Here is a 12,030-nt window from a genome sequence, read left to right as displayed (position 1 = left end):
GGAAGAGGAATGTCGAGAGGCCAGGAATGCAGGGCCTCACAGGGCTGGTTGCACTGTGTCTCGCCCCAGAGGGTAGCTCGGGGCCAGGACAGACCGTGACAAGGACAGTGTCAAGGATATGGGCATCACCCCCGAGTTGTGATGGCTGGGAGTCGCTTCTGCAAAGTCGGGAGAGAGCGGGCGGGCGGGGAGGGAAGCACACCTAGCAGGGTCCCGGGAAGGCGTCGTGGCCGTGGCCATGGAGCTGCGGGCAGGTCTGTGTTTTTGAGAGTTGAACTGCTAAAGAGACCAAGAGCCCAGGGCTAAAAAGCGTGTGACAAGACTTGAAAACAAGCTTCCCTCTTGCAGGGAAGAGGCTGAGAAGGCCGCTCAGCCCCACAGAGGGCTTCTTGGTTGACGCCTGATTCGGGAAGAGAATGGACCCTCCTAAGGGCAGAGCCAGGGCCCCCGAGAGCCCGGGACAGGCCCCACTCGCAGGACTGGGTCCCTTGCAGGGTGCTGGATTGCTATGGGGCAGGGGCTGCTGGGCGCCTCCTGTGTTCCCCTTTCTGCAGGGATGTTGCTGCAGTGGCCCTGTCCCTGTTCCCTGCAGGGCAGGTGACTGGCCTTCCAGTTCACAAGTTTCTGAGTTGAGTGGGCCCCACTTTGCCCTGGTGCACAGACCCACATCCATGGAGACCACCAAGATGCTGGCTGTGGGCTCCACCATGACTGTGGGGGGACCGGGCCATCTCCTGGGGGGGGGGGCGGGGGTCTAGAGCCGTGACCTGGCGGCTGGGCGTGGCAGTGCCAGGGTGGCTGGCCCACCATTTCCAGTGCTCCCGTGTCCCGGCCCCCTGCGTACAGCGGGGCTCTGTGCCTGGGACTGGCCAGTGGCGCTGCCCTGTCAGGCTGAGCCCATGCGCGATCGTGAGCAGAACCTGGACTCAGCCTTTGGTTTCAGTGGCTGCCTCACTCCCACCGCTCATTGCTCAGGCAGTCGCCCTTCCTGGTGGACACCCCCGTGGAGTCCCGGCCTCATTCCCCCTCTGGCCGCACCTGGACCTGTAGCTTCTGCCGCACCTGTGCTAGTGGGTGTCTGCAGCCCCTCGCCCTTGCTCATCCCAGACCAAACTCACCCCCACCACGCACCCCTGCCTTTACTTCGGGCTGGGATGGGGGCCACCACTGAGAAAGGCCCAGAGCGAGGGTGGTGACAAGTGACCTCCTTTGCTTCAGTGTTCGATGGTCAGCTGGGAGGGAGCAGAGGCCTGGCCCAGGGGCCGGAGAGGGAAGGGGTGGCCTGCTGCAGGTCCTCAGAACCCGGGGCTGCAGAGCATGATCTGGGGCCTGTGAGGGCAGAGCGAGGAGTGGCTGGAGCGCAGAGGAAGACCCTTTAGCCCCCTCAGCATCCCCCTGTCAGAGGACAGGCCGTGCACAACTTCTGACCCCCACCCCAGGGGAGCCCGGTGCCCACGGAAGACGATTCGGGTGAACAGGCTGGGAGGTTGTTTGCAGAGTGGAGGTTTAATGGGACAATCATGGTGACCCTGTTGCGGCGGTCCCCCAGGTAGCCCACATCGGACTGCCGGGGCCCCCAGGCCTCTCCCAGCACGGTGGGCCTAAAAAGAGCACCAGCCCCACCTGCCCTCTTCCATGTGGGGTGTTACAGCCACAAGACAGACTGTCCTGTCCCACTTCCCCTGGGGCCCAGGACCCCGTGTTCCCTGAGGGGCTAAGGCTTTCTGGGGATCCCTCCCCAGGGAGGTCCACCCCCTCCTCAGTGTCCCCTGACCCTACACTACAGGCATGTCTATGTCCTTGTCCTCTGCCAGGGGCCAACTGAGGCTGCCGACCCCCGGGGTGGGGTGCAGGGCTCCGCGGGGTGGAGGCACGCTGTGGGGACAGTGCAGCCCGGACGTCGTGGCGGATGTAAGGCACAGTGTGGCAGTTGCCGTGGGGACTGCGGGGCTATCACCCCGAGGGCAGTGCCCGGCGGTCAGTGTCGAGACAGGGAGGCATGGCATGTGCTGGCCGCTCCGGGCCTGCAGTGCAAGAGAGCTGGGGGGACCAGGTCCACGGGCACCGCCGGCCATGAGGAGGTCCCTGGGTGAGCCCCAGGAGGGGGCATGGTCCCCGGCGGAGCTCACGGCCAGAGCCGAGGCACAGTCAAGGCAGGCCCGGGCCACGAAGGCACAATCGTGGTGTCTGGGAGGTCAGGGCTAGGCAGACACGTTGACGTCCCTGAGAGAAATGGTGCTGCTGGGGGCCTCGTCCCCGAGCAGCAGGGCCGGCGTGTCTGCGTCCCCCTCCGAGTCCGCCCCGGCCCTGGCCTGCTCCACGCCAGGCTCGGCGCCGGGGCCCAGGCCCTGGGACAGGATCTGCTGGATGGTCCTGCGCAGGTTGGGGTGCAGTCGGCCCTGTGTCTGGTAGAACACCTCCAGGGCGAAGGACTTGAGTGCGCCGGTGCAGAGGTCCTCGTACAGCGGGATGGTGTACATGCGGGACATCTGGGGAGGTGGGCACACTGTGGGCCCGGCCCGGCCCCCGCCAGCAGGGGCTGCAGGGCCTGCGCTCACGCTGACCGAGGCCTCTCGCCCCCACACTGCTGCGGGTCCCCTGCAGAGGCCTCATCTCCAGGGAGCTTGGGCTCGGGGGCACTGACGGGGACAGGCGTGTGGAGCAGGGAGGCCTGGGACCCTCAGACGGCCCTGGGGCCAAGCCAGGCATGGGACTGCCCCCAGGCCCAGGGCCATGTAGGCCTAGACCTCCAGACTGTGCTCCCAGCTTTCCCTCCGGAGGACATGGCCTCCCTGAGGACCGATGGGGTCCAGGCTCCTCCCACCTGGTGTGTGCCCCAGGGGCAGCCCAGACCCCGCACCTCCCCCACCCCACTGTCCTGGATGCGCAGCCTGGGAGGTGGGAGTGGAGGGCTGGGTGGAGCAGTTGGGGGGGTTGTGCAGGTGGCCATACCTGGCTCTCGAGGAACCGCCGGACCCGGTGGAGGTCGGGGTAGTAGTCGTTGCGGACCACGATCTGCAGCCAGCGGATCCGGATCTCGGCGTTCATCGAGTCCAGCAGGGAGGAGTAGCACTTGGACAGGCTCATCACCACCTCTGCAGGGCCACGGGCAGGTCAGGGCTGGGCAGGCACCGCCCCCCCCCCCCCAGCCACCCTGGCAGCCATGCGACCCACCCTGGGGCAGCGGGGACCCATCTAGGAGCCGGTCCAGGAAGAGCGCTGTCTGGAAGGTCCTCCACTTGGAGATGTCGATGGCACTGGCTGAGGCGGCTGCCTGGTCCAGAGGCTCCGCAGTCCACAGCTGGAAGAGGGCCTCTACCGGCCGGGTCAGGCTGGATCCCTGAGACAGGTCTGGCTCGGCCAGCGGTGGGCCCGTGGCGTTGAGCCAGCGCTCGAACTCCAGCCCTGCAGGGGAGATACCGACCTGGGGTCCCCACCCAAGCCAGGAGACCCCAAATGCTGAGGGTGTCCCTGGGTGTGACTGTCCCAGGGCCGGGGGACCCCAGGGCAGAGGCAGCTAGGGGAGGCCGGGGTCAGCTCCAGCACCTGCTACCCTGAGCCACAGGAGTGGCTTCTGTGAAGGAGAATGAGGGAGGCCGGAAGACTCAGGTTGGTGACTGAGGCACCCCTGTCCCTCCCTCCATGCCTCTCATGGGTACCAAACAGTGAGTCACTTTAAACCCAACCTCAGCGCCAGGGGGTGTGGTGGGGGGCAGTGAATGGCAGGAGTGGTGTGTGTGTGGGGGGCGGTCTGCAACATAAGGGGCTGATAAACCGACAGTCCTGCTCTAAAGCCTCGGGCTGCTCTGGGGGCAGGTGCTGCCCATTCCCCACCCCTGAAAACTCTTGGTGCACTCATTAAAACTTCCAAAGCAGAGTCACCCTGCCCAGACCCCCCAGCCACACCTCATTGCTCTCCAGCAAATATTGGCTTCTCCCTAGATGTCAGACCTCTACAGTCTCTCCTTTGGCCCCAAAGCCCTTGGATCCCCAGAGACATCATTATGGGCATTGCACAGATGGGTCAGCTGGCCTCAGGCAGCTCCAAGGCAAACCTCCCTCTGCCCAAGCAATCATGCCCCAGGCCCTTTGCACATACTGCCTAACCAGCCTGCCTGCCCTAAGTGCTACCTCCTCAGGGAAGCCAGCTGGGCCCCATCAGGATGGGAAGCACACTCTCCTCTCTGCACCCATGCTGTCCCAGCCTGAGGCTCACACCATCTGTCTAGGGTTGGCTGAAGGAGGGACGGCTGAGCCCAAGGGGCCTTTCCCTGGGCTGAAGCAGTAGAGCCCCCCCACCCATCCTCACACCCACTGCTCCCCCGGCGGGCTGAGGGCCATCTGGCCCTGGACACGTGGCAGGCAGTGGGCCTCACCTGCCCGGCAGTCCACACTTTGCTCCTTCAGCTCTGGGAAGAAGCTCAGGAAGGAGTCCAACAGGTCCTGGGCTACCACGCTGGTGAACTTGTACTTCTCCACGTAGGCCTGTGCAGGTGGGACAGGGCTCAGCAGGCCTGGGTGCTGGGCGCACCATCCCCTGCCAGAGCAGCGTAGGCTCAGACGCACCCGTGTGGCCATGTGGGCCTTGCCAAGTGGCTGAGACCAGGAGGGAGCCAGAGGGAGGAGGCGGTGTCCTGCCCTGCTGCTCCCAGGTCCCCCCAACTCCACGCCAACCTCCAGGACAGGAGGCAGCCCTGGGAAGTGGGGAGGGGCTCAGGGTGGGCGGAGGGCAGGGCAGGTCCCCGGGAGAGGGCTGCTCACTCGGAGAAAGTCGTCAAAGCGCTGGGGCTCTCCGCAGAGCTGGGACAGGTAGTACACGAAGCAGTAGCCCTTCTCGTAAGTAAACAGGTTCATCAGGTGGCTGGGATTCACTCCTGCAAGGGGACACCCTGGCTCTGGGCGGTGTCCCAACCCAAAATAGGTCTCCTGGGATGGTGTGCGGAGCAGGAAGGGCCCAGGGTCCTCACATATCCAGATGCCCTGGGAGTGCAGCGCCCGGGGAGCCTTGGCGGAAACGGAGGGCCCACGAACATGGCGGCCAGGGCTCAGAGCCCAGGAGAGGCAGTGGCAAGCTGAGGGAGCCTAGGAGAGGCCTTGCTAGGGCTGGGGGCACCTGGCCTGGCCTTGGCAGGGATCCAGCCAGAGACGCTCTAGCCAGAAGAAGCAAGGGGTGGCAGGGAGGCCCTGCAGGGTAACGTCTGTAGGGCCCGAGGTGAGGCCCGGCAGGACTGGGTACCTGGCTCCAGCTTGACCTGAAGCTTGCTCACTGGGCTGTCCTCTCCGAGGAGCTTCATCTGCCTGTGTAGGGCATCCAGGCGGAAGGCCGTCTCCAGACAGGTGAAGGCAGCCCCTGGACAGGGGGACAGTGGAGGCAGGAGGGGGCGAGGGCAGGTTTGAGGCTGCTGTCCCAGCTGCTCCCCGCCCTGAGCCCTGTGGAGCTGACCCAATGCCACTCTGCTGGACACACACATGGTGGGGGACCACACCCTGGGGGACAGGCTGGGCTCTCAGCCCCTTGGTGGCACCAGCCTCCTGCTGGCCGCGGGCAGTACCGTAGGTCTCGGTGGTGATACGGCGCTGGGCATAGGTGGCCAGGCCCTCGCTCAACCACATCTCCTCCCATGTGGCATTGGTGACCGCATTGCCGAACCAGCTGTGGGCCACCTCGTGGATGACATCGATGACCAGGAACTCATCACTCTCCAGGATGGAGGAGATGATGAAGGTGAGGCAGGGATTCTCCATGGCCACGATGGGGAAGGAGGGGGGCAGGAAGACGATGTCGTACCTGGCCAGGGAGGAGGGCAGGCAGATGAGCCGAAGGGCTGTGGGCCTGGGTGGTGAGCGGCACTTCCTCCCCAGAAGGTCAGACTCAGGGCCCTTTGTGCAGGCCCCCCGTTTACTCCTCGGGAGGGCGGGACTTGCCCCCTGCCCCCACCCCCTGTAGCCGGCCCGGCTCCCAGTGCTCCGGGACATACCTGCCCCACATGTATGGCCCATACAGCCGCTCAGCCGCACTCAGCCACTGCTCCACCGCGCCCGACAGCTTGCTGGTAGCCGTGGGCAGGAGGCACGGCTCGGCCCACACCCGGCTCCTATCACAGGGCGGAGAGGGTGGGCAGAGGCTGACCAGCCCCCACCCTGCTCACGCACCAGGCCTTCCCTCTCCTTCTGGGCCCAAAGACCACCCACACCTCAAAAAACGCCCAGCCCGCTGCCCGCCGCCCCACCTCATTTGAGGGCTACCAAGGAGGCCGTCCCCACCGCAACGGCCAAGCCACATGCTGAGGGGTGGCTGGGTTCCTTTTGCCACGGAGTTGAAAAAACCCGCCCAAGCTTGAGGGTGCACCCGGCTGCGGTGTGGCCCCGGCAGGATGGGCTTGAGGAGGGCACTAAGGAGGCCGAGAGCCCCAGCTTCTGGTCTGGGGGTGGGTGGGCTGAGAGGAGCCTGGCAGGGCTGGCCTCTGGCTGAGGCAATAAAAGGCGGGGGGCAGGGCTGGTCTCCACGCTGCGGGATCCCCAGCGGGGCGGCCACAGATGTAGGCCCCATGCCCAGCCCAGGGCGGGACTTCCCCGAAGCCTGGGCCCCCAGCAGCAGCCGCTGCTGTGGGAAGCAAGCGGCAGTGGCCCTACCTAGGCCCGATGTCTGCCGGCTGCAGGTCCCCGGCCACCAGGGCCACGAGGTAGGCGGGCACAGGGTGCTCCATGTGGAAGCGGTAGACGCCCTCCTCCTCCACGTACGTGCTCTGCGTGGCGCTCATCAGCACCTGCACCCCCGACGGGGCCTGCGTGCGAGAAGGCCCCACCCATCAGGGCACCCCATGTCCTTGATGGGGAACCCCATGCTCTGGTGGAAAACCCTACAACCCAGGTCAGGGAACCCCATATCATGGTAAGGAACCCCACATCCCCCAACAGGGCACCCCATGTCCAGGAAGGGAAATCCCGTGCCCCCTGTCTCCAATGGCAACGCCACACTCTGGGTCAGGAAACCCCATATCCACGGTAGGGAGCCCCACATCCCTGATGGGGAGCCCCACGACCTGGGCCCGGGAGCCACATCCCTGTCAGGGTACCTCTCATCACAAAGAGCCCCCACGCTCTGTTGGGAACCCCTACCAGGCTGCCCCCCCACCCCGGGGCTCCTTCCTGGAGGGTGGCAAGGAGGCAGGCCAGGCTGGGGGACACGGACCTTGACAACGGCCGAGTAGGTGCACTTGACTGCCGGCGTGTCGAAGCAGGGGAAGAAGGAGCGGTTGCACACTGAGTGGCCTTGGGTGAAGACGAAGGGCTTGGCATTGCCGTAGGTCAGCTCGGGGTCCAGCCACCAGATCTGCAGGTGGGGGGGGGGCAGGGCATCAGCCAGTGCCACCCTCCCCACCACAGCGAGGCACGAGGGGGCCTGTTCCACAGAAAGCGGCATGTGGGTATGCGAGGACACCCCTGCCAACCGTGCCCTGGTTCCTGGAAGCTGGGCAGGTTTCCTGGAAAGAGCAGGGCCTTAGGAGCAGCCCCAAACCTGTGGTCCTGCTCAGGCTTCTTGGCCCAGCGCCTCTGGGGGCTGGCAGCTGGAGAGGAAGACGGTGAGGGCCCGGGAGGAGATGGCCTGATGGGGCTCCTCCAGGGCCAACAGCTGTTCCTGGTCACCCAACCCTTATGCAGGCAGGGCACCTGACCCAGAGCTTGGACAGCAGGAGGTCAGGCACCCAGGAGCCAGCTCAGGGGGTCCCCCGGCCCCAGCCGCTCATCCCAGCTTCTGATGGGAAACTGAAGCACCATCTAAAACCCAAGTCCAAATTCTCACAGGCCGGCAGTGAGGAAAGGGAGCCAGAACGTGAAAATGGCAGAAACCAGAGCTTCCTGATGACTCCACACACCGGAAGGGAGCTCCTGAGCCCAGGGCCACCCCCAAGAATGGGACCAGGCACCTGGAGAACCCAGGCCAGGCAGGACAGGAATGGGCATGACGAGGGCCGCTGGGGCGCATGCACGGCCCCCTGAACCCGCCCCATGCTCCCCTCTGCCGGCACGTGATCGCTGGAGCAAACTGGATTGTTCCTGGTCCACTTCCGTGACCAAGCACACAGGGGTCCTCCCAGGGCCATTAAGAAAGGACCCCCTCACACACACAGCCTCTACAAGTGATGGGCCCGTGGAACCCACAGCTGCTGGCCACCACGGCTGCTGGCCACCGGCGGTGTTTCATGCTGAGATCGCAGGAGCGATGGACTGCCAGACCCAGGAGGGGCTGCCCCTCCCACAGACCAGGGACCAAGTGGACTCCCAGACCTGGCAGGTCTACCTATCCGGTTCTGGCCAGACTCCTGGCCAATGTTCACCGGCTTCTTTAAAACTTCCTTTTGGCTGCTGTCTCTGTGTCTTGCTGTGTCTCTGTCCTCTCACCAGGGGAAGCATGCAGTGGTCTGTTCTTTTTCTACAGACCCCCCAGGCTGCCTCAGGTGTGCGGAAGGCCTGTCTGGGGAGCCTGTTCAAAACCGCAGCCTCTCGGGCCCCACCCGAGAACTGCCAGGGGCCGGGACCCAGGAATCTGTATTAAGGAGACTCTGCAGCAGATCCTGCTACAGGTGGTCCTTGGGCCCCGCAGTCCCCCAGACTCCCTTCAACCTCGATCTCCCCTCTCACACCTGCTCCACCACCGCAGCCTCACCCCCAACTGACTCCTCCCTTCCCTGGGGCCCTCCTCAGGCTGCACCCAGCTTAGGGCTCCTGTTCCCGCCATCCATGTCCACGTCTCAGCCCAGCCAGAGATGGCCCATCCAGCACTGGGCTCCCCTGAGCCTGGCAGAGACCAACGGGGTCCACAGTCCTCCCTGGGAGTGGGGGGCTGGGGCAGACCCCCAGGCAGGCAGGGCCCTGCCCTGGAGGTGAGCCCCCAAATCCTTTCAGGGTACAGGGGCAGAGGTGCAGCTGCTGAGGGGCTGGTGAAGGAGTGGGCTCCAGATGCCAGACGCCACAGTGCAGGAGGAAGCCGTTCATGCTGGGGTGGGGGTAGGAGGATTCAGGAACGGGATGCAAGGGACAAACTGGCTCTGGAGCTGTGGGGCCCCACTCCCAGGAAGCTGCATCCTCACCTGGCACAAGGACAGGTTTAGGGATCCAGGCCTGAGTCCCAGAACAAGCCAGGAAGAGGAGGGGACTCCGTGCACAGGCCCTGAGCCCTGTGGTGTTCCCGCATGATGATGGGTGCCCGGGGTCAGACGCCAAACCCTCTGTCCTCTGCAAGTGATCCAGTTGCAGGCCAGGACCCTGTCCCCTTGTCCACAGGGTGCACCATCTGTGGGGACCACGACGCCCCTCCCTGCTCAGCCACCCAAGCCATAGAAAATCCAGGGACGACGGCTGCTCTTGCTGGCCTGACCCAATCCCCAGCAGACTGCCGAGGGTCCTGGCCCCACCACTCTGCTGGTCATGGTCTTGAGTGGACCAGACACAAGGGCTCCAAGCTCACAGATCAAGGTCAGGAAGAAGCACATCTCTTCGTTCTTGCTGCCACACTGGGAGGCATATCTGCCACCTGTCAGAGCCCTAGATGACCTGAGCAGGCAGCAGGGGCCGACCCAGGAGGCCAGCAGCTAGCACACTCCTGGGGGCTCAGGGTAGGCAGTGACATGGTGGGGCCTGCTTAGGGTTCCTTGGAATCATGCAGGAAGCCCACAGGTGTGTCTGGTCTGGGCTCTTCCCATCCAGATGGCACCTTGATGGCTCCTGGCCTGATGCCACCACACCACCTGTCCCTTTACACACTACAGACAGTGACAGATGGAACCCCCCAGGGCCTCCCAGAGCTGCGTGCATGCTGTGTACATGGATGGAGAGCAGTGTCATGTGGGTGCTGTCCACACGGGAAGCCAGGGAACCCCCATGGTGCAGAAGTGAAAGGCCCTGTTCCATCCTGAAAGCCTCACCGTGGTGGAGGGGGTGCTGCAGGCACCGTGCCGGACCTGAGCCACGGAGGCTTTCTGGCAGAGTCTTTGGGGCAGTGGGTGTTCCATGCCCAAAGCCCTGCAGAGCCTACGTGCTTGTCTGCGGGGGCACCCAGCTGCAGCCCCCGCCAATCCTCACCCAGAAGGCCCAAGGCACGGAGCCAACCCAGCCCTTTCTGGGTCTGGCAGCTCTGTCCCTCACGCCACTTATAGAGAACAGATCAGCTGCCCCCAAGTCCTCTGAAGACCTAGGTCACACTGAGGCCCTTCCACATCTGACACCACCCATTGGCCTGCCCCAGTGCCAGGCTCCGGCAGATGTATGGACTGGCTTGTACCCACCGGAAGCTGTCCTCCTCCCCAGGCTGGGACAACCCTTGCACAACTGAAGGGAGAGGCCTCCATTGGTGGTATGCTGTCCCCTGCCCCCACCACCCACTGGCCAGCACCAGGACTCTCACTGTGTCCAAGGCTCCTAAAAACTTCCCGGGCATCCGCTGGAAATCGCTGAGAGCACCTGAACAGGACTCCAAGGCCAAGTGGAGGAGTGCCAGGCCAGAGGCCACGGACTCCCCAGGGCCAGCCTGGTCCCGCCCTCTGTGCAGGTGCCCCAGGCGCAGAGCCCAGGTTACGGCCCCCTCACCGGGCAGCGCGGGGAGAGGCTGCCCGGAGACCGCCCTGAGACCAGCCCACAGCCCCGGCGGACTCACGGCCGGGGCGTCGGTCGAGGTGTAGCGCAGGATGACTTGGAAGGGCTGGTGCGCCTGCAGCTCGGGCGGCAGCGTGACGGTGAGCGAGGAGCCGTAGTCGGTGAACGGGTCCACCCTGAAGGCCAGCGGGCAGCAAGCGGGCTCCGCGCCGGGCGCGTCGGGGAAGGCGGGCAGCGGGGGTGGCGGCGCGGGCCCGGGCTCGGCGGCCGCGAACGCGAAGGCGCAGGGCGGCTCGGTGGCGGCGGCGGGGGCGCGGCGGAAGGCGGCCGAGTGCAGGCGCAGGGCCGGGTGCGCGTCGAGCACGAGCGCGCGGGGCGCGGGCCGCAGCGCGCACAGCTCGAGCACCAGGCAGCCGGCCAGCTCGCGCGCCTCGGGCCGCAGCTCCAGGCCCAGCTGCAGGTGGCGGAGGCGGAAGAGCTGCGCGCTGGAGGCCGAGGCCACGTCCAGGGCGGGCGGCGGCTCGGGCGGCGGGCGGGCGGGCGCGGCCTCGGCGCCGGGCCCCTTGCAGCAGCAGCACTGCGCCGCCATGGCCGCCCGCGCTAGGTGAAATCCATGGGCGGCGGCCGCGCGGGGCCGCGGGGAGCGGGCGAGGGGCGCCGGGCGGCGGCGCCGGGCGGCGGCGGCGGGGCGCGGGCACAACAGGAAGTCGCGCCGGGAGCCGCCCGGCCCGGCCCCGTGCCGTGCACCGCCCCGCTCGGTCTCCGCTCGGCCGCCGCCGGGGGCGCTGTGCGCCGGGCCGGGCCGGGGAGCCCGGGACGCAGTGCGCACGGGACCGGGGTGGGGGCGGGCGAGGGAGCCGCGCGCGGGGGACCGGAGGTCCGGGGCGCTCTACAGGGGGCCGGGCCGGGGAGCCGGGGAACGCTGTGTGCGGGTCCGGGGGCAATGTGGGGGGTTAGGCCGCCCTGGGAGCTGGGGAAGCTGTGTGCTGGGGGCCGGGGGCCAAGTGCGTGGGGCCGGACAGCAAGGCGAGGGGGTCCTGGGCGCGGGCGCCAGGGGTGTTGTGCACTGGAGGACCAGGGCGCACCGGGTGGCCAAGTGGCCTCCCAAGCCCTGTGCTCTCCTGACCCGGCTCCTCAGGGTTGCTGTGGGCTAGGTTCGTGAGAAACGGCTGCCCAGTGTGGTCTCTGCTTCTGCAAAGCCGGGAAGTGTATACACGCCCCCCTCACCACCACCCCCCTGAGACAAGTGGGGAGTTGGGGGCCTTAGGGCTGTGCCGTCTGATAAGGTAGTACTAGCCATGTGTGGCTATTTCGATTTAAATGAAATACAATCGTAAGTTTAGTTCTTCCCTGGCATAGCCGTATTTTGAGGTCTCCACGTGTGTGGGGTCCTGTGTGGCTAGTGGCAACTGCGCTGGTCCAAGTGGACACTCCATC

The 12,030-nt window shown here is 66.0% G+C and overlaps 1 protein-coding gene across 2 annotated transcripts; it reads right to left on the bottom strand.

The window, feature by feature from the left end:
- Positions 1–1,490: 1,490 nt before the first annotated feature.
- On the bottom strand, positions 1,491–11,197 carry RNPEPL1 (arginyl aminopeptidase like 1). 2 transcript variants are annotated; one of them, XM_057306174.1, is made up of 11 exons: positions 10,655–11,197; positions 7,193–7,333; positions 6,634–6,785; positions 5,979–6,095; positions 5,553–5,788; positions 5,237–5,350; positions 4,762–4,874; positions 4,377–4,485; positions 3,175–3,424; positions 2,953–3,095; positions 1,491–2,489 (listed from the first exon to the last, which is right to left on the bottom strand). In XM_057306174.1, exons 1-11 carry the CDS (start codon positions 11,180–11,182, stop codon positions 2,149–2,151), a joined length of 2,244 nt encoding a protein of 747 aa, XP_057162157.1. In that variant the 5' UTR covers positions 11,183–11,197; the 3' UTR covers positions 1,491–2,148. The 2 variants fall into 2 exon arrangements, with proteins under 2 accessions (XP_057162157.1, XP_026346958.1); XM_026491173.4 differs by having other exon boundaries at positions 3,175–3,405.
- Positions 11,198–12,030: the final 833 nt, after the last annotated feature.

This window comes from Ursus arctos, unplaced genomic scaffold (assembly GCF_023065955.2).
Source record: "Ursus arctos isolate Adak ecotype North America unplaced genomic scaffold, UrsArc2.0 scaffold_1, whole genome shotgun sequence".
NCBI classification, from domain to species: domain Eukaryota; kingdom Metazoa; phylum Chordata; class Mammalia; order Carnivora; family Ursidae; genus Ursus; species Ursus arctos.
Note: the sequence above shows the minus strand (reverse complement) of the source record. Positions and strands in the feature narration are given on the sequence as shown.